Below are 23621 nucleotides of genomic sequence, written 5' to 3'. Positions count from 1 at the left end.
GGGTTAAGTATCTAGGATTTCACTAATTACCATCTACCTCCCTAAGTATTATAATTTACAAATGCACACCATCTCATATTTGACAAGTTTACTGTTTCAAAGTTCCACCACCAAGTTTACACATTTGACAAGTTTCACAAATAACCAACAACTATACCCAATCAAACAATCAAAACATATATAATTTCATGGAAATCAATTGTGCAATTACATGAACGTGCAATAAATACGAAATAAAATCTTAGAAATTCGAGTTGTCACATTATCCCCAACTTAAAAGAAATTTCGTCCCGAAATTTGGTACGCACTCACTGAGGAAGCTAGGTAAGTTACATCGTTTACTGGTTTTCCTGGGGTGTCACATCATCCCCCCGTTGATTTGGAATTTCGTCCCGAAATTCAGTAGTAGTAGCTTCAGCCTCAGCAGTGGGTGCATTGGTTTCGAATAACTGGGGGTACTTTTCTTTCATCTGGTCTTCGCGTTCCCAGGTATACTCTGGGCCACGCTGGGAGTTCCAACGAACTCGAACAAGAGGGATTCTCTTGTGTTTGAGGACCTTAACATCCCGGTCCGTGATTTCAACTGGTTCCTCGACGAACTGCAACCGCTCGTCGATAGTGAGTTCCTTAAAAGGAACTATAAGGGTCTCATCTGATAGGCATTTCTTCAGATTCGACACGTGAAATACATTGTGAACTGCACCGAGTTCAGCTGGTAGGTTTAATCTGTAGGCTACTTTGCCAATTTTCTCAATGATTTCGAACGGTCCGACATACCGTGGATTGAGTTTGCCTCGTTTACCAAATCGAACCACACCCTTCCAGGGTGAAACTTTCAATAAAACCCGGTCCCCGACCTCAAATTCCAATGGCTTTCTACGCTTGTCCGCGTAGGCTTTCTGACGGTCGCGTGCTGCCGCCATGCGTTGTCGTATCTGCGCAATCTTTTCTGTGGCATCCACTACAATCTCTGGACCCGTAATTTGACTATCCCCCACCTCTGCCCAACAGAGAGGTGACCGGCATTTACGTCCGTACAATGCCTCAAATGGAGCGGCTTGAATGCTGGTATGGTAACTGTTATTGTACGAAAACTCCACCAAAGGGAGGTGCTTTTCCCAGCCGTTGCCGAAATCGATAACACATGCCCGAAGCATGTCTTCAAGTGTTTGAATCGTTCGCTCAGACTGCCCATCCGTCTGAGGGTGATATGCCGTGCTCATGTCTAATCGTGAGCCGAAGGATTTGTGCATCGCTTGCCAAAGCTCTGACGTGAATCGTGCATCGCGATCCGAAATAATAGAGGTGGGCACTCCGTGCCTCGAAACAACTTCTTTAAGATAGACATCTGCGAGAGTGGAGAACTTGTCCGTTTCCTTAATCGGCAGGAAGTGTGCAGACTTGGTGAGTCGATCAACTATGACCCATATTGTATCATTCCCACGCTGAGATCTAGGTAAACCTGTAACAAAATCCATGGAAATTTCTTCCCATTTCCATTGCGGTATCTTAGGCTGCTGAAGTAGACCAGCTGGTTTCTGATATTCAACCTTGACTCTCGCACAGGTTAAGCATTTTCCAACGTACGTAGCGATGTGGGCCTTCATACTAGGCCACCAATAAGTAGTACTGATGTCGTGGTACATTTTATCCGACCCTGGATGTACCGAATAGCGAGACTTGTGAGCTTCATCCATTACAAGTTCGCGTAGACCGCCATAGAGTGGGACCCAAATACGCCCCGTTACATAGTAGGCGCCGTCTTCCTTTTGTTCCATTCGCTGCCTTGAGCCGCGTAAGGCTTCAGCTTTGACGTTTTCGGGTTTCAGAGCTTCCATCTGAGCAGCTCGTATCTGAGAAGGAAGACTGGACTGAATAGTAAGCTGTAGCACTCGCACGCGCTTAGGTAGAGTGTCTTTCCGACTGAGGGCATCAGCCACAACATTGGCCTTGCCTGGATGATACTTGATGGCGCATTCATAGTCGTTCAGAAGTTCAACCCATCTCCGTTGACGCATATTCAAATCCTTCTGCTTAAGGATATGCTCGAGACTCCTGTGATCGGTGTAAATCGTGCACCTGGTACCGTACAGGTAGTGTCGCCATATCTTAAGCGCGAAAACAACAGCTCCCAGCTCTAAATCGTGCGTCGTGTAGTTCCGTTCATGAACCTTGAGTTGCCGCGAAGCGTAGGCAATAACTTTATCCCGCTGCATCAATACACAACCAAGCCCCTGTATCGATGCGTCACAATAAACCACGAAGTCATCCGTGCCCTCTGGCAATGAGAGAATAGGTGCGCTGCAAAGCCTATCCTTTAAGTACTGAAAAGCGGTCTCTTGCATATTACCCCATCTGTAAACGACACCTTTCTGTGTCAGCATAGTAAGTGGTTGCGCGATCTTTGAGAAGTCTTTAATAAATCGCCTGTAGTAACCCACCAAACCCAAGAATTGGCGTATTTCTGTCGGTGTACGTGGTGCTGGCCAGTTTCTGATCGAATCAACCTTGGATGGATCGACATGAATCCCATCCTTGTTCACCACATGGCCTAAGAAGTGGACTTCACGAAGCCAGAAGTCGCATTTTGAAAACTTTGCGTACAATTGCTCTTTTCGAAGAAGTTCCAAGATAAGACGTAAGTGCTGCTCGTGCTCCTCCTGACTCTTGGAGTAAATCAAAATGTCGTCGATGAAAACGATAACAAACTTATCAAGATAAGGTTTGCACACCCTGTTCATAAGATCCATGAAGACTGCAGGCGCGTTCGTAAGCCCAAATGGCATGACAAGAAACTCGTAATGACCGTAGCGAGTTCTGAAAGCGGTTTTGGAGACGTCCTCATCCCGGACTCTCAGCTGATGATAACCTGACCTCAAGTCTATCTTGGAGTAATAACACGACCCTTGCAACTGGTCGAATAAGTCATCTATGCGCGGAAGAGGATAACGGTTCTTCACCGTCACCTTATTGAGTTCACGGTAGTCGATGCACATTCTGAACGTACCGTCTTTCTTCTTCACAAATAACACTGGAGCTCCCCAAGGCGAAGAGCTTGGACGAATAAAGCCCTTTTCCAAGAGCTTTTGTAGCTGCTTCGACAGTTCTTCCAGTTCGGTTGGAGCTAAACGATACGGTGCGCGGGCTATTGGTGCTGCTCCAGGAGCTAACTCAATCTGAAACTCGACTTGACGATGAGGAGGTAAACCAGGTAAATCTTCAGGAAACACTTGAGGAAAATCACGCACAACCGGTATATCCTCCAGCTTCTTTTCCTTTGCTGATGCGTCAGTGACAAGTGTCAGAATGGCAGTATGTCCCTTTCGTAAACATTTCTGCGCCTTTAAGAAAGAGATGATGCCAACCACAGCACCACTCTTGTCACCTTGTACTTCGAGAGGTTCTTGACTGGAGCGAGGAATACGAATAACTTTTTCTTTGCATAAGATCTCCGCGTGATGTTGGGATAACCAATCCATACCGATGACGACGTCGAAACTACCCAAAACTATGGGTATGAGATCAATCGAGAAAGTCTGACCCGCTAAAACAATACTACAACCCTTGACTACCTGTGCGGCTTCTACACTTTTACCATTGGCTAGTTCTACGACGTGTTTGGTGTCTAGAGGTGTTGGGGTACGTTTTAATAATTTACTCATTTTCAATGACATATAGCTTGTATCAGCACCCGAATCAAATAAGACAGTAACATAAATATCGTCGAGAAGAAACTTACCCATAACCACATTGGGATCATTCACTGCATCACCCCGACCTAGCACAAAAGCACGACCACGAGCTTCATTGCCATTGTTGTTGTTGTTTCCCCCGTTATTGTTGTTATTGTTCCCGTTGCCCTGATTGTTGTTGTTGTTCTGGTTCCTGTTTAGTTGAGGGCAGTGTCTCTTGATGTGACCTTCAGCACCACAATTATAGCACCCCTTGTTGCCCTGTTGCCGATTCTGCTGTGCCGGTGGCTGCTGCTGATCCTGATTCGCAGGACGAGGGCTTCTGCAATCTTTGGCCTCGTGACCCATCTTGAGGCATCTTTGACAACGACCCTTGTTACACTGACCGTTGTGGTGCTTGTTGCAGGTGTTACACTTTGGGAGATTTCCTCGATACCCTCCCTGTCTGTGGCTGCCTGAGGAGTGCTGACTTGGACTCTGGTAACTGTCTGTCTTTCGCTGTTGAGCTTGCGACTGCACTGAAGCTGATCCCTTGCTAGAATCCCCATCCCATTTTCTCTTACTTTCACTGGGAGTAGCAAGTGTAGTAGAAGCAGTAGCAGTAGCAGTAGCAGTAGCACTGATATGCTTAGGCAGTTTATTCTGATCCACTGCCTGATCGGTGATGCGATGAGCGAGACGCTGGATTTCCTGGATGTTGTTGAGGTTAGCCGAGGTAACGTGGCTCTGTATTTCTAGTGCCAAACCTTTGAGATACAACTCAATACGCTTGTATGGAGGGTCCACCATAGTTGGACATAACACAGCCAACTCATTTGATCTCTTGGTGTAAGCTTCGATTTCCGACCCAACCATTTTCAAGTTATACAAATCGTCCTCCAACTTGTGAATGTCTTCTCTAGTGCAGTATTCCCTCTTGATCAGTTCTTTGAAATCATTCCAGGGTGTGGCGTTAGCAGCTGCCAACCCTAAGATCTGCACTTGTGCGTTCCACCAAGTGAGCGCAATCCCTTCAAGTGTGCCAGTGGCGAACTTCACCCTGCGAGCCTCAGGGCATTCACACATCTCGAAAACTGACTCGAGCTTTTCAAACCAGTGGAGGAGTCCAACTGCTCCCTCCGTGCCACTGAACGTGTTAGGACGACAATCCATGAAATTCTTGAAGGTGCACACAGGTTGTTGCTGAGCGGGTTGACCTATTGTGTACGAATAGGGCAAAGTTAAGTACGAGAATTAATGTAGGATCTAAAGACCCTAGTGTCTATACTGCAGGGTGTACTACCTGCTTGGGCGGCTGCAACTGCCGCAGCAACGAGAGCCTCTAGCTGGGCTTGAGTCATGTTAATTCGTGCGGCCATTGATCTTCACATCAAAGGCAACATAAGTGAGAAAGGTTCGCGAATAGTGCGATGACAGAAGAGTGTAAGCACATAAGTATTCTCATGCAATGACAAGTTGTGAGCAAGGTAATGTAAGCATACTACGAGCAAAGTTCTATGCAAATTCTAGCATGTAGGCAATAAACATAAACCTTAGTACCTAGGAAGTTGAGTCTTGCACGTGGAGCGAAGCGTCGTTGTGGATCGTTGAGAGCACTGTTCTGGTTATAGTCTGGTTTTAATAACAACGTTTTTCCATATTAAAACCAAGTTCTCTATAACCAATGGCTCTGATACCAATCTGTCACACCCCCAAAATCCACCTGCGGAGTATCACCGCTTGGGAGCGTGACTGACCAGGATCAAGCCACCAATCATATTGAACATGTAATTAATATTAAGTAAAATAAATGTAAACCATCCATCCAATACGATAGGTGTTCAAAACATAACCATAGTTTTCAAAGTGTAGCGGAAGCGTAGTAAATAATCCAACAATAGTTAATAGTTTTAAAAGTCATAATAGTTCAACGTAGAAACCACGATCCTTGTCCACAACGACCCGCTTCTCCAGTGCAAGCTCCAAGTACCTAACGATCTGCAAGGCATGTAACAGTATGATCAACAAACTAGTTGAGCGAGTTCACAGTAAGTAAATGAGTAACAATAAGTAACGGGTGGCTCTACTGGGCCAATAGTGAGTTATACAGGTGGGGGCTTCCCATGTTATGTGACCACTAGACTATTCGTATTATCCCTGTTCTTCGTCCGAGAACAGTAGCGCGTATCGGGTGTACGTGGGTTTCACGTACGTATCCTTTGTACCGAGGATAGAAGTAAGTAATGCGTACACGTAGGTTTTACGTGCGTGCCTGATATCCGAGGCAGTAATGGCATATGACCACGTAGGTGTTATCCAACCTACGGAACCACGTAGGTGTTATCCCAACCTACGGAACCGTCCTGACATCCGAGGACCATGATAGGTGATAGTCTAGGAAAAACGTTTGTACGTTATAAGTCAATTGAAACCTTTAACCCATTCCCACGACCCGGGAATCCCATGCCTTAGTAGGAGTGTGAACTCACCTTGGTTTGCTCGGTATGCTAGGTTATGTACTCACAAGTAATTAATCAAGTCCTATTGTATGCACGTATAACAAATCAGTTCACGTTCGAAATGATACGCATGTAATCTAATGTCACATAGTGCTTGATAGCCAATATCATGTATAAATCATGTATCACGTAACAGTTAACCCATTCATACAATTCACGCAATTTATATGAACATATACAGGATCATGCATCTCACAAAGACTCAGGCAAGTATGGGGGGGGGGTCTCCCCTGTTCAGCACTCATACAACCTCAGACAAATAATCAGCACATAAATTCGGGCATGGTTGATCATATTAACCTCAGACCAAATCAAACTCAATAAACTCGGCCCAAATACAAACCAATTAAGTTCGGACCATAACAAACCAATTAAGTTCGGACCAATTACAACTCAATTAAGTTCGGACCAATTATCAATACATATATTCGGACCAACATTGAGGATTAAACTCGGACCCTCATTTGAAAATTATACTCGGACCATTGTTATCTATGCATATAATCGGACCATAAACAACATTATATTCGGACCATCATTCAACATCAATAAACTCGGACAAGATCAATTAATTAAGCTCGGACCAAGTTCAATTCATTTAAACTCGGACTAGTTGAATTCATTTAAACTCAGACACATACTCAAACTCAGGCAACTAATAACATGAATTCCAATACAGGAGAGAATCATATCAGTTACGTTTTTGTTAACATACGAACGTGAAACCCTAACTCATGCATTTTCACACGAATTGTTCAATTAACAATGTCCATTCATCATTTCTAGCATCTTAATTCATCTAGAGGATCGATTATACGATTAACACATCATCACAATCAGAATAATCATAATCAATTTAGTGTACAGAACCATCAAATCAAAGCTAGGGTTTACAATAATTCACAAGAATCAAGGATTGCAAACAATCAAACAATCTACAATTAATCACAACAATGATTAAACAATTTACCTTGCGATGATCCTAGAGAAAGAGGAATCAAGTGTGATGATTATCTTGTGCCAAATGATTTGGTGATGATGCTTGCTAGAAGATTAGAGAGGTGAAAGTACGTGTTCTAGTTTTGTGTGCAAATGATTAGAGAAATGAGATTAGGGTTAAGTATCTAGGATTTCACTAATTACCATCTACCTCCCTAAGTATTATAATTTACAAATGCACACCATCTCATATTTGACAAGTTTACTGTTTCAAAGTTCCACCACCAAGTTTACACATTTGACAAGTTTCACAAATAACCAACAACTATACCCAATCAAACAATCAAAACATATATAATTTCATGGAAATCAATTGTGCAATTACATGAACGTGCAATAAATACGAAATAAAATCTTAGAAATTCGAGTTGTCACAGGGATTGTGGTAACCACACTGGGGGCAGGTTATTATTCTCAAAAGTATTAAGAACAGGATATTATTGGCCTACCATGAGAAAAGATGCTGCAGAATATGCTCGAAAATGTGATGCATGCCAAAGACATAGCAACATACTACATCAGCCCGCAGAGCCATTATATCCTATTATATCCCCTTGGCTGTTCATGAAATGGGGAATGGATATAGTAGGAAAATTTCCAAAAGATCAAGGAGGAAAAGTCTTCATGCTGGCAATGACTGATTATTTCTCTAAGTGGGTTGAAGCTGAAGCATTCGTTCAAGTCAGAGATCAGGAAGTGGTATCCCTCATAAAAAGGAATATACTGACTAGATTTGGTGTACCAGCTGAAATAATTTGTGATAATGGATCTCAATTCATAAGTAAGAGGACTACTGACTTTTGCAAGAGTTGGGGAATCAAAATGATCACATCCACACCGGTACATCCTCAAGCAAATGGACAAGCAGAATCCTCAAACAAGATAATTGTCAACAACCTAAAAAAGAGGCTATGAGCCAAAAAAGGAAGATGGGCAGAAGAATTACCCTTTGTTTTATGGGCTGATAGAACAACAGTGAAGAGTGCAACTGGCCAAACCCCGTTTTCCTTGTATTTGGAGCAGAAACGGTGATCCCGACTGAAATGGTAATACCTACAGCAAGATCCAGCCTCCGGGATCCTGAGCAGAATCCTGAAACCCTATGCCAGGAACTGGATACTATTGATGAGACGAGAGATACAGCAAGGCTAAGAATGGCAGCATATCAACAAAGGATATCCAAAGCATATAACAAGAATATAAGGACTAGAAGGTTCCAGGTTGGAGACTGGGTACTAAGAAAGACTTTTCAGAATACTACTAATCCTGCTGATGGGAAGTTGGCTCCGAAGTGGGAAGGACCCTATAAGATTGAATCAGAATCAGGAAAAGGAGCATACCGACTCAAGAATATGGAGGGGGATATGCTACCGAGATCCTGGAATGCTATACATCTAAAGCTCTATTTTAAGTGAGTTTAGAATTTAATTTCTAACTCAAGATGGTATGAATTCTGTCTCTTTTAAATATAATTTATTTTATTTGAACCCATTACTGACTTAAGCATCGGAGGGGTGTTAGCCAAGCTAACACCCACCTTAGTTTAAGGTTGTTTTGCAGAATATGCCTCGGGATATAGCTCCAGGATACACACTCAGGATACTTCGAAAGATTAGAGGATTGGCCCCCTCTCTCACGTTTAAGGGATCCTGATCCCTTCACAGGTTTAAAGGTATTCACCTTTCTCACGAATTGGGTTTAAACACCCCGCCTGGAGCGCAAGTTGTCCAGGGATAGTTCAAGGTGGCGGGACTAGTTCATGTAAAAGTGGCTGACAATTTCGTCACTGTTGGCTATATCCTGGACCCTTAAGGTATATGAGGATTGATCACCCTCTCTCACGAAAGGGTATTTTCATACTCTCTAAGGTTTAAAGGTTTTCACCTTTCTAAGTCTTGGAGTTTATACACTCCCGCCTGCAGCGCATGAAAATTTGGGATTTTCCCCAAGATACTACGGATTTATCTCCAGAATGTTTTCGGGTTTTACCCCAGTAACACAAGAACTATCTATGCAACTATCCAAAAAATCTTTCTAAGTGTTGGAAGATTTCGTGCATAGGGGACATTTGTCCTAAGGCGGTTATGTAAGGCACAAAGAGTTAAATTTGAACCCAGTACACTAAGACTGGGGACATCTTACTGAAAGGAGTCACAAGAAGGATTGAAGTTTGGTACTAGGGTTACACTCCATTCCTGGTATGATCTTTCCTTTGTGAATCTTATACAACTTGTTTGAACTTTCGAAACTAGGTTTAAAGTTTAAGTATCCTGATTAGGATATATCTTTAGAATATATTTTTGGAATATGATTCAGGATATTTGATTAGAATATTTGGGACACAATACATAGATTTAAAACTCAGAGTTAAATGTGTTATCAAAACAAGGTTTATAAATTCTAAACAAACTATCTTTTTCCTTTAAAAACTCTATTTAATTATTTGAGATTTTGAAAAATAAACTACTTTCTAATCTTTAAGGACTTTGTCTGAATTATTTGAATTTTACGGAAGATATCGACTGAGTATATTGATCAAGATATATTCACAGAAATCTAAACTAAATGATGCATAACAAAAAATTAAAAGGCAACAACAAGTAGGTCAAAAGGTGGTTATATTATTAACATATCAAAAGTTGTGCTTTTGGTTTCACCTTAAACCAAGGCCCATCCACTAAAAGCACGATAGGTTCATAACTATATTTACACAACGATTGAAGGTTTCGTGTCAAACCGAGACCCATCCGCCTCCAACCATTGTATCGTTCAAAACAGGTTATACTAATTGATGACCAAGGGCTTCCACCTGAAACCCAGGACCCATCCACCTTTGGCCATCATATTGTTTTAGTGCAGGATATATAAATTGTTCAAAGACGGGGAAAGTAAATTGTTTAAACGAACCACAACCATGAAATTTAAAAAAGTGGGCTCCGGCCTTGGCACATATATCCATCATCGCCCATGTCGCTGCATTTAAGGGGCAGCTCTGTCACACCCCCAAAATCCACCCGCGGAATACCACCGCTTGGGAGCGTGACTGACCAGGATCAAGCCATCAATCATATCAAACATAGCATTTAATAATAATAAAAGTAATTAACGTAAGTCACCATGACATGATTGATGTTTCAAAACCAAATACTGTTTTAAGTAGCGGAAGCATAGTAAAGTAAATTCAAAACGAGTTATGAGTTCGACATCATTAACGATCCATCTACCCACAACGACCTGCTCCTTCCCTGTGCAAGCTCCCAAGTATACCTAAGGTCCTGCAAGGCATGCAGCAAATAATCAACAAACTAGTTGAGCGAGTTCACAGAAAGTAAGTTCATTGTGTAATGCATAAGTATAGCTAGTGGGGGCTTCCCATACTAGTGTGTAATAAAGGTGGGGGCTTCCCATGTTCATCCTGGTTAATGAGGGCTTCTCATTAACGGTACTTACTAGACTAACTTCCGACCATGTGTTCTTCTTTACCGAGAACAGGAAAACGTACAGGGTCACGTAGGCTTTACGTGACGTGCCCTTCCCCGAGGACAGTGGTACGCGTGGGGGCTACGTAGGCTTTACGCAGCGTGGCCTTCCGACCTGGAAGCCAGTGAATGGTATTGGGTTACGTAGGCTTTACGTAACGTGTCCTTCCCGACCCGGGAGACATATGGCAAGTATACTGGGTTACGTAGGCTTTACGTAACGTGTCCTGACTAACCTGAGGACGATGGTCTATAGTCTGGTATATGCGTAAGTACGAGTAACTCATTTTACAGTAACAAATCCAACCCAATTCCCAACCCGGGAATCCCATGCCTTGGCTGTGTGAACTCACCTTGGTTTGCTCGGCAGATACACAGAAAGTACAAGTAGCAAGTAAATGATCACTCACGTCCTATCATGGTTATTATACGAGTCAGGTTCGTATATAGCACGTATATAGTAATCACGTATAGTCATGGCAAACATGTACGCACGTAAACAGATAAGACATAGCCTGTGAGGATCCAATTGTTCTAAGTCCATTCATACCCGGCCCAATGACATAAGCAGCCCAATAACAAAACAATCCAGATTCTCAATCGGCCCAAATAGCAAACACATACAAGTCCATTAATAAACAGTCCACAATTCAAATCGTTGGGCTCAATAGATTGGGCCCGTGACAGTGAAGGCCCAACAGTGTGCGTGTAAAGGGTGGTCTCGAGTCGCAACGGAGATCTCGAGTCGCAACCGGAGATTACGAGTCGCAACAGCTGGTTGCGAGTCGCAATGGAGATCTCGGTTCATCATGGTCTGGTTACGACTGATCATGTGCTGGTTACGAGTCGCAACGGGACTCGCAACCGTAGTCTCGACTTGTGCTGGCTTGGTTACGAGTGGGATTCTGACTCGCAACTATGGTCCCGACTCGCAACCAGGTGTCGAAATCGCGTATGTAACTGATTTCCATAATTCCTGCATTGACTATTCCGTGATTCTAGCAAACATCTACGGCAGTTTCGAAATCAGATCAATCACAGAAATTTATCATCAGTTAATTCAGATTTCATGCATATTCATAACAATTCAAGAACATCAAAAAAACGTGAACTGCATTCATATGAACAATAATCTATTTCTATGAACATGTAACCGTGACTAATTACCTAGCCCAAAACTTAGCACATCTACAAGTTAACATCCGAATCACATAGCATGACAACAGATTTCATCGAGTTTCATCCGATCCGTATGAACATGTTAACAATCCGAAACACATATTAACATTTGATTTATAACAAAGCACACATGTAAACCGGTTCTATCCCAATCAACCATACTATCATCATCCGAATTACATCATGTAATGTTCAAGAATCATATAAAATCATCAAATACAATCAAATAACAATGTACACTAACCGGTTGAAATCAAAGAGAGGGTGAGCCGAGAAGTGTTGTTCGCCGTCGGGTTCCAAGTAAACGAGAGAGGGAGAGCAAAGCTTCTAGGGTTTGTGTGTGTGTTCTTGTGTTGTAACCAATGAGAGGAAAACAAGACCCTTAGTTTTGGTATAGTGGTTGCGAGTGGGGAGTGGGCCGAGCCCACTCGGTTGTCTAATGGTCCGCGTACAAGGTGTGGCCCAAAGGGCTTTGTGTGGCCGGTTTGTAGTGTTGTGCGGATCGGGTTTGGCTCGATAAAGATAAACATAACACACACACATAAAAAGCACATAATATCATAACATTCATTAGTCCGAAAATATCACATAAGCACGTAACGTTACATCACAGCAAGTCTAAAGTTCGAGTTGTCACATTATCCCCAACTAATTGGAAATTTCGTCCCGAAATTTGGTATGCACTCACTGAGGAAGCTAGGTAAACTGTACTGTTCACTGGTTTTCCTGGGGTGTCACATCCTCCCCCCGTTGATCTGGAATTTCGTCCCGAAATTCCGAAGTAGTAGCTTCAGCCTCAGTAGTGGTTGCCTTGTTCCCGAATAACTGGGGGTACTTTTCTGTCATCCTGTCTTCGCGTTCCCAGGTGTACTCTGGGCCACGTTTGGAGTTCCAACGAACTCGGACAAGAGGGATTCTCTTGTGTTTGAGGACCTTCACATCCCGGTCCGTGATTTCAACCGGTTCCTCGACGAACTGCAACCGCTCGTCGATAGTGAGTTCCTTAAAAGGAATGATGAGTGTTTCGTCTGATAGGCACTTCTTTAAGTTCGATACATGAAAGACATTGTGAACTGCCCCGAGTTCAGCTGGTAGTTTCAACTTGTAGGCTACCTTGCCAATCTTTTCTATGATTTCAAATGGTCCGACGTACCGCGGATTCAATTTACCCCGTTTGCCAAAACGAACCACACCCTTCCAGGGTGAAACTTTCAATAAAACCCGGTCCCCGACCTCAAATTCCAATGGCTTTCTACGCTTGTCCGCGTAGGCTTTCTGACGGTCGCGTGCTGCCGCCATGCGTTGTCGTATCTGTGCAATCTTTTCTGTGGCGTCCACTACAATCTCTGGACCCGTGATCTGACTATCCCCCACCTCTGCCCAACAGAGAGGTGACCGGCATTTACGCCCGTACAATGCCTCGAATGGAGCGGCTTGAATGCTGGTATGGTAACTGTTATTGTAAGAAAACTCCACCAAAGGGAGGTGCTTTTCCCAGCCGTTGCCGAAATCGATAACGCATGCCCGAAGCATGTCTTCGAGAGTTTGGATCGTACGCTCAGACTGCCCATCCGTCTGAGGGTGGTATGCTGTGCTCATGTCTAATCGTGAGCCGAAAGATTTATGCATTGCTTGCCAAAGTTCTGACGTGAATCGTGCATCGCGATCCGAAATGATAGATGTGGGCACCCCGTGCCTCGAGACAACTTCTTTAAGATATACGTCTGCGAGAGTGGAGAACTTATCCGTTTCCTTAATCGGCAGGAAGTGTGCAGACTTGGTGAGTCGATCAACTATGACCCATATCGTATCGTTCCCACGCTGGGATCTAGGTAGGCCTGTAACGAAATCTATGGAAATTTCTTCCCATTTCCACTGAGGTATCTTAGGCTGCTGAAGTAGGCCAGCTGGTTTCTGATATTCGACCTTGACTCTTGCACAGGTCAAGCATTTTCCAACATACGTAGCAATGTGGGCCTTCATACTAGGCCACCAATAGGTAGTGCTGATATCGTGGTACATTTTATCCGACCCTGGATGTACCGAATAGCGAGACTTGTGTGCTTCATCCATCACAAGTTCGCGTAAACCGCCATAAAGAGGGACCCAAATCCGGCCCGTTACATAATAGGCGCCGTCTGCCTTCTGTTCCATCTGTTGTCGTGAGCCGCGTAAGGCTTCAGCCTTGACGTTTTCGGGCTTCAATGCTTCTACCTGAGCATTTCGTATCCGTGCAGGAAGGCTAGACTGGATCGTAAGCTGTAGCGCTCGCACGCGCTTCGGTAAGGTGTCCTTTCGACTAAGGGCGTCAGCCACAACATTGGCTTTGCCTGGATGGTACTTGATAGCGCATTCATAATCGTTTAGTAATTCAACCCATCGCCGTTGACGCATGTTCAAATCCTTCTGCTTAAGGATATGCTCGAGACTCCTGTGATCGGTGTAAATCGTGCACCTGGTACCGTACAGGTAGTGTCGCCATATCTTAAGCGCAAAAACAACAGCTCCCAGCTCTAAATCGTGCGTCGTGTAGTTGCGTTCATGAATCTTGAGTTGACGAGAGGCGTAAGCGATAACCTTGTCGCGCTGCATTAACACACATCCCAATCCCCGAATGGATGCATCACAATATACTACGAAGTCTTCTGTGCCCTCTGGCAATGAGAGAATAGGTGCGCTGCAAAGCCTATCTTTTAAGTGCTGAAAAGCAGTCTCCTGGGGCTCTCTCCAGCGATAGGTAACACCCTTCTGTGTCAGTAGCGTAAGCGGCTGAGCAATCTTCGAGAAATCCTTGATAAACCGTCTGTAGTAACCTGCCAGACCCAAGAATTGGCGTATCTCTGTCGGTGTACGCGGTGCAGGCCAGTTTCTGATCGAATCTACCTTGGATGGATCGACATGGATCCCATCCTTGTTCACCACATGGCCCAAGAAGTGGACTTCACGAAGCCAGAAGTCGCATTTAGAAAGCTTGGCGTACAGCTGTTCCTTCCGAAGGAGTTCCAAAATAAGGCGAAGATGCTGCTCGTGCTCCTCCTGACTCTTGGAGTAAATCAGGATGTCGTCGATGAACACAATGACGAACTTGTCGAGATAGGGTTTGCACACCCTGTTCATAAGATCCATAAATACCGCAGGCGCGTTCGTTAACCCGAACGGCATGACGAGAAACTCGTAGTGACCGTAACGAGTTCTGAAGGCTGTCTTGGAGACGTCCTCATCCCGGACTCTCAACTGATGGTACCCAGACCTCAAGTCTATCTTCGAGTAGTAACACGACCCTTGCAATTGGTCGAATAAGTCGTCTATGCGTGGAAGAGGATAACGGTTCTTCACCGTCACCTTGTTGAGTTCACGGTAGTCGATGCACATCCTGAACGTACCGTCTTTCTTCTTCACGAAAAGCACTGGAGCTCCCCAAGGCGAAGAGCTTGGTCGTATGAAACCCTTTTCCAAGAGTTCCTGCAGTTGCTTTGACAATTCCTCCAATTCTGATGGAGCTAGACGATATGGTGCGCGAGCTATGGGTGCTGCTCCCGGAGCGAGCTCGATCTGAAATTCGACCTGACGATGAGGCGGTAAGCCTGGTAAGTCTTCAGGAAACACTTGAGGGTAATCACGTACAATTGGAATATCCTCCAATTTCTTTTCCTTTACTGATGCGTCTGTAGCGAGTGCCAGAATGGCAGTGTGACCCTTACGTAAGCATTTCTGAGCCTTCAAGAAAGAGATGATGCCAACCACAGCACCACTCTTGTCGCCTTGAACTTCTAGAGGTTCCTGACCAGAACGAGGAATGCGAATAACCTTTTCGCTGCATAAGATTTCTGCCTGGTGTTGGGAAAGCCAATCCATCCCAATCACGACGTCGAAGCTACCCAAAACTATGGGAATGAGATCAATAGAGAAGGCTTGACCAGCTAAGATAAGATTACAACCTTGAACTACGTGCGTGGCTTCTAGACTTTTACCGTTAGCTAACTCTACTACGTGTTTGGTGGGTAAAAGTGTTGGTGCACGTTTTAGCAGTTGACACATTTTCACAGACATATAGCTTGTATCCGCACCCGAATCAAACAAAACAGTAACGTAAATATTGTCGAGGAGAAACTTACCCATAACAACGTTGGGATCGTTCACTGCGTCGCCTCGACCTAGCACAAAAGCACGACCACGAGCTTCATTGCCGTTGTTGTTGTTGTTTCCACCGTTGTTGTTCCCGTTGCCCTGGTTGTTATTGTTGTTGCGGTTCTGGTTTAACTGAGGACAATCGCGTTTGAAGTGACCTTCAGCCCCACACTGGAAACACCCCCGGTTTCCACGCTGTGGCTGCTGTTGCTGCTGCTGGTTCTGTGGAGCTGGTTGCTGAGGCTGCTGATTCTGATTCGCAGGCCGTGGACTCCTACAGTCTTTGGCCTCGTGACCCATCTTAAGGCACCTTTGACAGCGACCCTTGTTACATGGGCCGTGGTGATGCCTGTTGCAGTTGTGGCACCTGGGTTGACTACCCTGATATCTCCTCTGTCTGTGACCACCAGAGGATTGCTGACTGGGACTCTGATAGTGATCAATCTTCTGCTGCTGAGACTGTGGCTGAACAGATGCTGAACCTTTACTGGAATCCCCATCCCATTTTCTTTTACTGTCACCAGATGTAGCAGGAGTAACTGAGGTGGTGACGTTAGCAATAGCATTAACACGCTTGGGCAGTCTATTCTGGTCCACTGCCTGATCAGTGATACGGTGAGCGAGGCGTTGGATTTCCTGGATGTTTTCGAGGTTAGCCGACGTCACATGGCTCTGAATTTCTGGCGCCAATCCCTTGAGATACAACTCAATGCGCTTGTATGGAGGGTCCACCATAGTTGGACACAGAACGGCCAGCTCATTAGACCGTTTAGTATACGCCTCGATTTCCGATCCAACCATTTTCAAGTTATAAAGCTCATCTTCCAGCTTGTGTATGTCTTCCCGCGTGCAATACTCACGCTTGATGAGTTCCTTAAAGTCGTTCCATGGGGTGGCGTTAGCAGCTGCCAACCCTAAGATCTGCACTTGTGCGTTCCACCAAGTGAGCGCAATCCCTTCAAGTGTGCCAGTGGCGAACTTCACCCTGCGAGCCTCAGGGCATTCGCACATTTCGAAAACCGACTCGAGCTTTTCAAACCAGTGGAGGAGTCCAACTGCTCCCTCTGTGCCACTAAACGAGCTAGGACGACATTCCATGAAGTTCTTGAAGGTGCACCCAGGCTGCTGCTGAGCGGGTTGACCTGCTTGGGCGGCTGCAACTGCCGCAGCAATGAGAGCCTCTAGCTGGGCTTGAGTCATGTTAATTCGTGCGGCCATTGATCTTCATAGTAACAAGTAGCATACATAAGAATGGTTCGCGAGTAGGGCGATGACAGAAAAGCGTAGGCATATAGGTGTTCTCATGAAATCAAAGCATGTGTATCTAAGCGTAATGCGAGCAAAGTTCTAAGCAGTTCTAGCAAACAGGCAATAAACATAACATAACCCTTATTACCTAGGATGTCGAGTCTTGCACGTGGAGCGAAGCGTCGTTGTGGATCGTTGAGAGCACTGTACTGGTTATAGTCCGGTTTTAATAAAACGTTTTCCCATATTAAAACCAAGTTCTCTATAACCAATGGCTCTGATACCAATCTGTCACACCCCCAAAATCCACCCGCGGAATACCACCGCTTGGGAGCGTGACTGACCAGGATCAAGCCATCAATCATATCAAACATAGCATTTAATAATAATAAAAGTAATTAACGTAAGTCACCATGACATGATTGATGTTTCAAAACCAAATACTGTTTTAAGTAGCGGAAGCATAGTAAAGTAAATTCAAAACGAGTTATGAGTTCGACATCATTAACGATCCATCTACCCACAACGACCTGCTCCTTCCCTGTGCAAGCTCCCAAGTATACCTAAGGTCCTGCAAGGCATGCAGCAAATAATCAACAAACTAGTTGAGCGAGTTCACAGAAAGTAAGTTCATTGTGTAATGCATAAGTATAGCTAGTGGGGGCTTCCCATACTAGTGTGTAATAAAGGTGGGGGCTTCCCATGTTCATCCTGGTTAATGAGGGCTTCTCATTAACGGTACTTACTAGACTAACTTCCGACCATGTGTTCTTCTTTACCGAGAACAGGAAAACGTACAGGGTCACGTAGGCTTTACGTGACGTGCCCTTCCCCGAGGACAGTGGTACGCGTGGGGGCTACGTAGGCTTTACGCAGCGTGGCCTTCCGACCTGGAAGCCAGTGAATGGTATTGGGTTACGTAGGCTTTACGTAACGTGTCCTTCCCGACCCGGGAGACATATGGCAAGTATACTGGGTTACGTAGGCTTTACGTAACGTGTCCTGACTAACCTGAGGACGATGGTCTATAGTCTGGTATATGCGTAAGTACGAGTAACTCATTTTACAGTAACAAATCCAACCCAATTCCCAACCCGGGAATCCCATGCCTTGGCTGTGTGAACTCACCTTGGTTTGCTCGGCAGATACACAGAAAGTACAAGTAGCAAGTAAATGATCACTCACGTCCTATCATGGTTATTATACGAGTCAGGTTCGTATATAGCACGTATATAGTAATCACGTATAGTCATGGCAAACATGTACGCACGTAAACAGATAAGACATAGCCTGTGAGGATCCAATTGTTCTAAGTCCATTCATACCCGGCCCAATGACATAAGCAGCCCAATAACAAAACAATCCAGATTCTCAATCGGCCCAAATAGCAAACACATACAAGTCCATTAATAAACAGTCCACAATTCAAATCGTTGGGCTCAATAGATTGGGCCCGTGACAGTGAAGGCCCAACAGTGTGCGTGTAAAGGGTGGTCTCGAGTCGCAACGGAGATCTCGAGTCGCAACCGGAGATTACGAGTCGCAACAGCTGGTTGCGAGTCGCAATGGAGATCTCGGTTCATCATGGTCTGGTTACGACTGATCATGTGCTGGTTACGAGTCGCAACGGGACTCGCAACCGTAGTCTCGACTTGTGCTGGCTTGGTTACGAGTGGGATTCTGACTCGCAACTATGGTCCCGACTCGCAACCAGGTGTCGAAATCGCGTATGTAACTGATTTCCATAATTCCTGCATTGACTATTCCGTGATTCTAGCAAACATCTACGGCAGTTTCGAAATCAGATCAATCACAGAAATTTATCATCAGTTAATTCAGATTTCATGCATATTCATAACAATTCAAGAACATCAAAAAAACGTGAACTGCATTCATATGAACAATAATCTATTTCTATGAACATGTAACCGTGACTAATTACCTAGCCCAAAACTTAGCACATCTACAAGTTAACATCCGAATCACATAGCATGACAACAGATTTCATCGAGTTTCATCCGATCCGTATGAACATGTTAACAATCCGAAACACATATTAACATTTGATTTATAACAAAGCACACATGTAAACCGGTTCTATCCCAATCAACCATACTATCATCATCCGAATTACATCATGTAATGTTCAAGAATCATATAAAATCATCAAATACAATCAAATAACAATGTACACTAACCGGTTGAAATCAAAGAGAGGGTGAGCCGAGAAGTGTTGTTCGCCGTCGGGTTCCAAGTAAACGAGAGAGGGAGAGCAAAGCTTCTAGGGTTTGTGTGTGTGTTCTTGTGTTGTAACCAATGAGAGGAAAACAAGACCCTTAGTTTTGGTATAGTGGTTGCGAGTGGGGAGTGGGCCGAGCCCACTCGGTTGTCTAATGGTCCGCGTACAAGGTGTGGCCCAAAGGGCTTTGTGTGGCCGGTTTGTAGTGTTGTGCGGATCGGGTTTGGCTCGATAAAGATAAACATAACACACACACATAAAAAGCACATAATATCATAACATTCATTAGTCCGAAAATATCACATAAGCACGTAACGTTACATCACAGCAAGTCTAAAGTTCGAGTTGTCACATTATCCCCAACTAATTGGAAATTTCGTCCCGAAATTTGGTATGCACTCACTGAGGAAGCTAGGTAAACTGTACTGTTCACTGGTTTTCCTGGGGTGTCACAAGCTCCCTCCTTCACCACGACATCTCCACCAGCATCCTCCTCAGCATTCCTCTCAGCATCATCAGCAACATCCTCTCCACCAGCATTCTCTCCGGCATGTGTCCCAGCATCGCCACCGGCATCCTTTGAAGCACTAGCATCAGGCACCTTAGCAGGTTCTTCCACAGCGGATTTGGTAGGAAGCTCCACAGGATTTCCCCCAAGATCTCTCAATTTCGCTTCCCAGGCCTTGGTATTCCAAGAGGGGCATTGAAAGCCCAGAGCCATTGCCACTTAACCCATTTTCAGTCTGGCCTGGAGAAGGGAGATGATGACAGAGTTCTTAAGGCTCTCCCGATACGAAGCCATAGCCTGCTCTTGTTGGACTTGGGCGGCGTCGATCTTGGCCTGAGCTTCATGGGTGACCTTTTGGATTGTGGACTGCTGCTCTTGGCCCATTGCCTTGTATTTTGCCTCTTAGTGCTCTGATTTAGCGGTGGCGATTGCTGCTTGGTCTGCAATGGTGGCTTCGGCCTTTTTCAGCTGGCTTTCAAGCATAACGTTCGAGCCGCATGCATCCTCATAAAGGAAAATCAGACGTTCAAGACCCTACAAAGTAAAGAAAGAGGTATTAACTTTAATTAAGTTTAGTAACTAGCATATGTTGCAGGATATGGGTCAGGATATTTACCTAGTTGAGGAAGCCGGTCATGTATTTGCTGGACTCTGCAAACCCATGATTTTCAAATGGGAATACATCGGGGGTAGCAGGAGGCTCTGTTTCCTTTCTTTTTCGGGAGCTGGAGGCCCGAGTTCTGGATGCTGGAGGAGCTTTGGGAGCAGTAATGGTCTTCGAACTGGTAGGGTTCGGTGTGACGGATGACTTCTGATTGGATTCTTGCTTGACAGGTGCAAGGCTTGAGTAACTGCCCAACTCATCGAGTTGGAAGCCTTCGAGATTGATAACTGGCACTGTATAAGGGAAAATACGATTAATCTCGTTATACTTTCAAAATATAATCAGTTTGATAGATAAAATGATTTCTGAAATTATACTTACCAGACATGCTGGAACTTGATCTTTGACTTGAACTTGTAGATAGTAGGGCGAAGGTCCTCTCACTTTCTGGAAGCCTGTAGGTTTCTCTTATCCTTTCTACCGATTCAGCACTTGGTGGAGCTAGTTCCTTGAAATTTGCTTCAAGAGATAAACGTATCAGGATATTAGTTCAGGATACAGTTTCGGGATATGATTGGGGATATTCCTAGAACCCTAGATCCCAGAAGTTAACCATCTCTTAGGAAGGTCAGAACCCCTATCGATGGAGTCCCTTTTTACAAAGAAGAATTTTCTTGTCCATTTATCCTCGTTCTTGGTAGCTTTAAGAATGAGAGGATTTTTGGAGATAGAGAATAAAAGGAACCGGCTGGAACCGTGGGATCTTAAACGATAAGCCATCGGAAGGTCTTCGATGCACAAGACCAGCATATGACGAGTCTTAATCTGCTCGAAGGTGACTAGGACGCGCCAAACCATGGGCATGGTTTGGGCGAAGCTAAGGCCGGTCAACTCGAAGAATCGAGAGATGAAGGGTGAAAACGGATATTGAAGACCGATGGAGAAAGGATAAGCAAAAAAGCATACCCACTCATCGGAACAAAAATCCGATCGGACCTCTCGGTCAAATGGACGGAAGACTGTCCCCGGGGGAAAGGCACAGAAAGCTCATAAAGCCGCAATATCAGCATTATCGAATGAACACACCTCTTTTGAAGGTTCCTTGAGCAGGTTTTGTCTATAGAAGAGGGAAACGGAATCTGCCGTTTGTGATCTAGTGCGGGTAGCCATGGAAGGATGTAACAGACTTAAACAAAGAAAACAGGGAAGACAAAGAGAGAGAATACCTGAAATTCGCTAGAAGATAGAGATGATTATAACGAAAAATCCCTCAGTTAATATAGGCTGGATATAGGGGGTAAAGAGTAAATAGTGCATCGGAAGTTTCACATTGTCGTTTCAAGGGTCTCGTCATATTGATTGCCTCGATCCAGGTGATAGAGTTTTAAAATATATCCATTGGATTGGTATACCAACAGATATATTTTGGGGACAATTGTTATGAGTCATTTTCTGAACATATATCCTGACTAATATTCTGCTTCTGATTGTTTACTTGTGACCAGGATACCGGATCAGGATATTGGTAACATCCTGGTGCGATATCCTGGTATTGACTGAATTAATCACGTGCAGATTAAGAGTTATAGGTCTCCAACATTCGAGAAGACTTCTTCCCCCAAGACTCGGGCAAATAAGTTGAAATAGAGACGTTGATCTCGAAAGACCAGGACTGCAACATTTACTTTGGAATATTCGGGGCATCTCGGTTTATTAGGAAAGTTAGTTGTTTTTGTTTAGCTATAAATAGTATGATCGGATCAAGTTAAGGCACTCACTCTTTCACTCGCACACTTCGCTCTCTAGTTACTAGCAATCACTACACACCAACACTTGTAATCAAATCACATTGTAACACCTAGTTGATCCGCATCATATCCTGCATTGTATCCTGACATTTGAAGTAATAGAAGAACAAGGCAGCTGTGATTGTCAGCTCCCGAGGTTTTGTGCCGGCGATCTAGATTGATCAAGGGCTTTCCTCATACATCTCGTGTCACCCTTTACTTTTTTGTTCATTGTTTGATCTTAGATACAGCTTTATATCCTGAGCTGTATCCTGAAACTGTTTTTGCAAATAACTTTACTTGAATATTTTCGACACACCTTTCAAGCACACTACCTCACTTAACTAATTTGATCACTAAATTGCTTAGGTAATTTTTGACCAAAACAATTATAATTTGATTTATTTAATACTTAAACACGTGATTTAAATGAGATGATCTGATGGTTGTGGTTGTAGGGTACATAATGTACGATTAGTGGATTTGTATGATAACCTCTCTCTCTCTCTCTCTCTCTATATATATATATATATATATATATATATATATATATATATAAACGGGTTCAGGAGAAAACGCTCAAAAGTGTGAGAACGATGAGAACGCTTCCTGGCCCAACACGTGTCACGCCGCTTAGAAAAGGGCGGATGGGCTTTTTTGTTCTTTCATCTTCTGCTTTTCCAGTTCCGCTTTTCCCAATATTGTTTTAATTTTTGGTTTTTAAGATTTTTGGCGTTAACCAAATTCAATAATTAATGGCATTTTAATGGTTTCAGTGTATCAACATTTTGGCGTTTATGGTGTTTTTCAAGCAGTTTTAAACAAGATGGCCCATTGTTGTCTATTATTTATTAAAAAAAATTTGGCGTTTGTGGTATCTTGGCGTTTTACTATTGTTAAAGTATATTTCAACCACAGGGAAAAAAATACAAGGGAAGAAAATAAATTAAAAATCCTAATCGGATCTCTTTTCACAATCTTCACTGTCATCAGTCTCTCTCTTCTTTAATAGTACAAGAACTGTCACCAAATATATGGCGTTTTATGTAAAACTTAACAAACCCATCGGTTTGATTTTTTTTGCCTGCTCGTATGTTGAACTGGCTTTTTTTCTGGATGTTTGGGGACATAGATCTATGATGTGTGAGTGCGTTTTTCGCTTTTTCTTTATCTGGATCTTCATCTTTATAATCATCCCACTCTTCAGTGTCATTGATCTCTTCTCCTCATCCAAACCTTCTTCAAGAACAAAAAAAATAC

The 23621-nt window shown here is 43.9% G+C and overlaps 1 protein-coding gene across 1 annotated transcript in view; it reads right to left on the bottom strand.

The window, feature by feature from the left end:
* LOC118485726 (pollen-specific leucine-rich repeat extensin-like protein 1) overlaps nt 1-20183 on the bottom strand; it is a 44289-nt gene extending 24106 nt beyond the window's left edge. Inside the window, exon 1 of the mRNA XM_035982144.1 lies at nt 19916-20183. Within this exon, the coding sequence (XP_035838037.1) occupies nt 19916-20183 (268 nt within the window). The remainder of the gene's footprint in view (nt 1-19915) is intronic.
* Between the last annotated feature and the right edge of the window lie 3438 nt (nt 20184-23621).

This window comes from Helianthus annuus, chromosome 13 (genome assembly GCF_002127325.2).
Source record: "Helianthus annuus cultivar XRQ/B chromosome 13, HanXRQr2.0-SUNRISE, whole genome shotgun sequence".
Classification (NCBI taxonomy): domain Eukaryota; kingdom Viridiplantae; phylum Streptophyta; class Magnoliopsida; order Asterales; family Asteraceae; genus Helianthus; species Helianthus annuus.
Note: the sequence above shows the minus strand (reverse complement) of the source record. Positions and strands in the feature narration are given on the sequence as shown.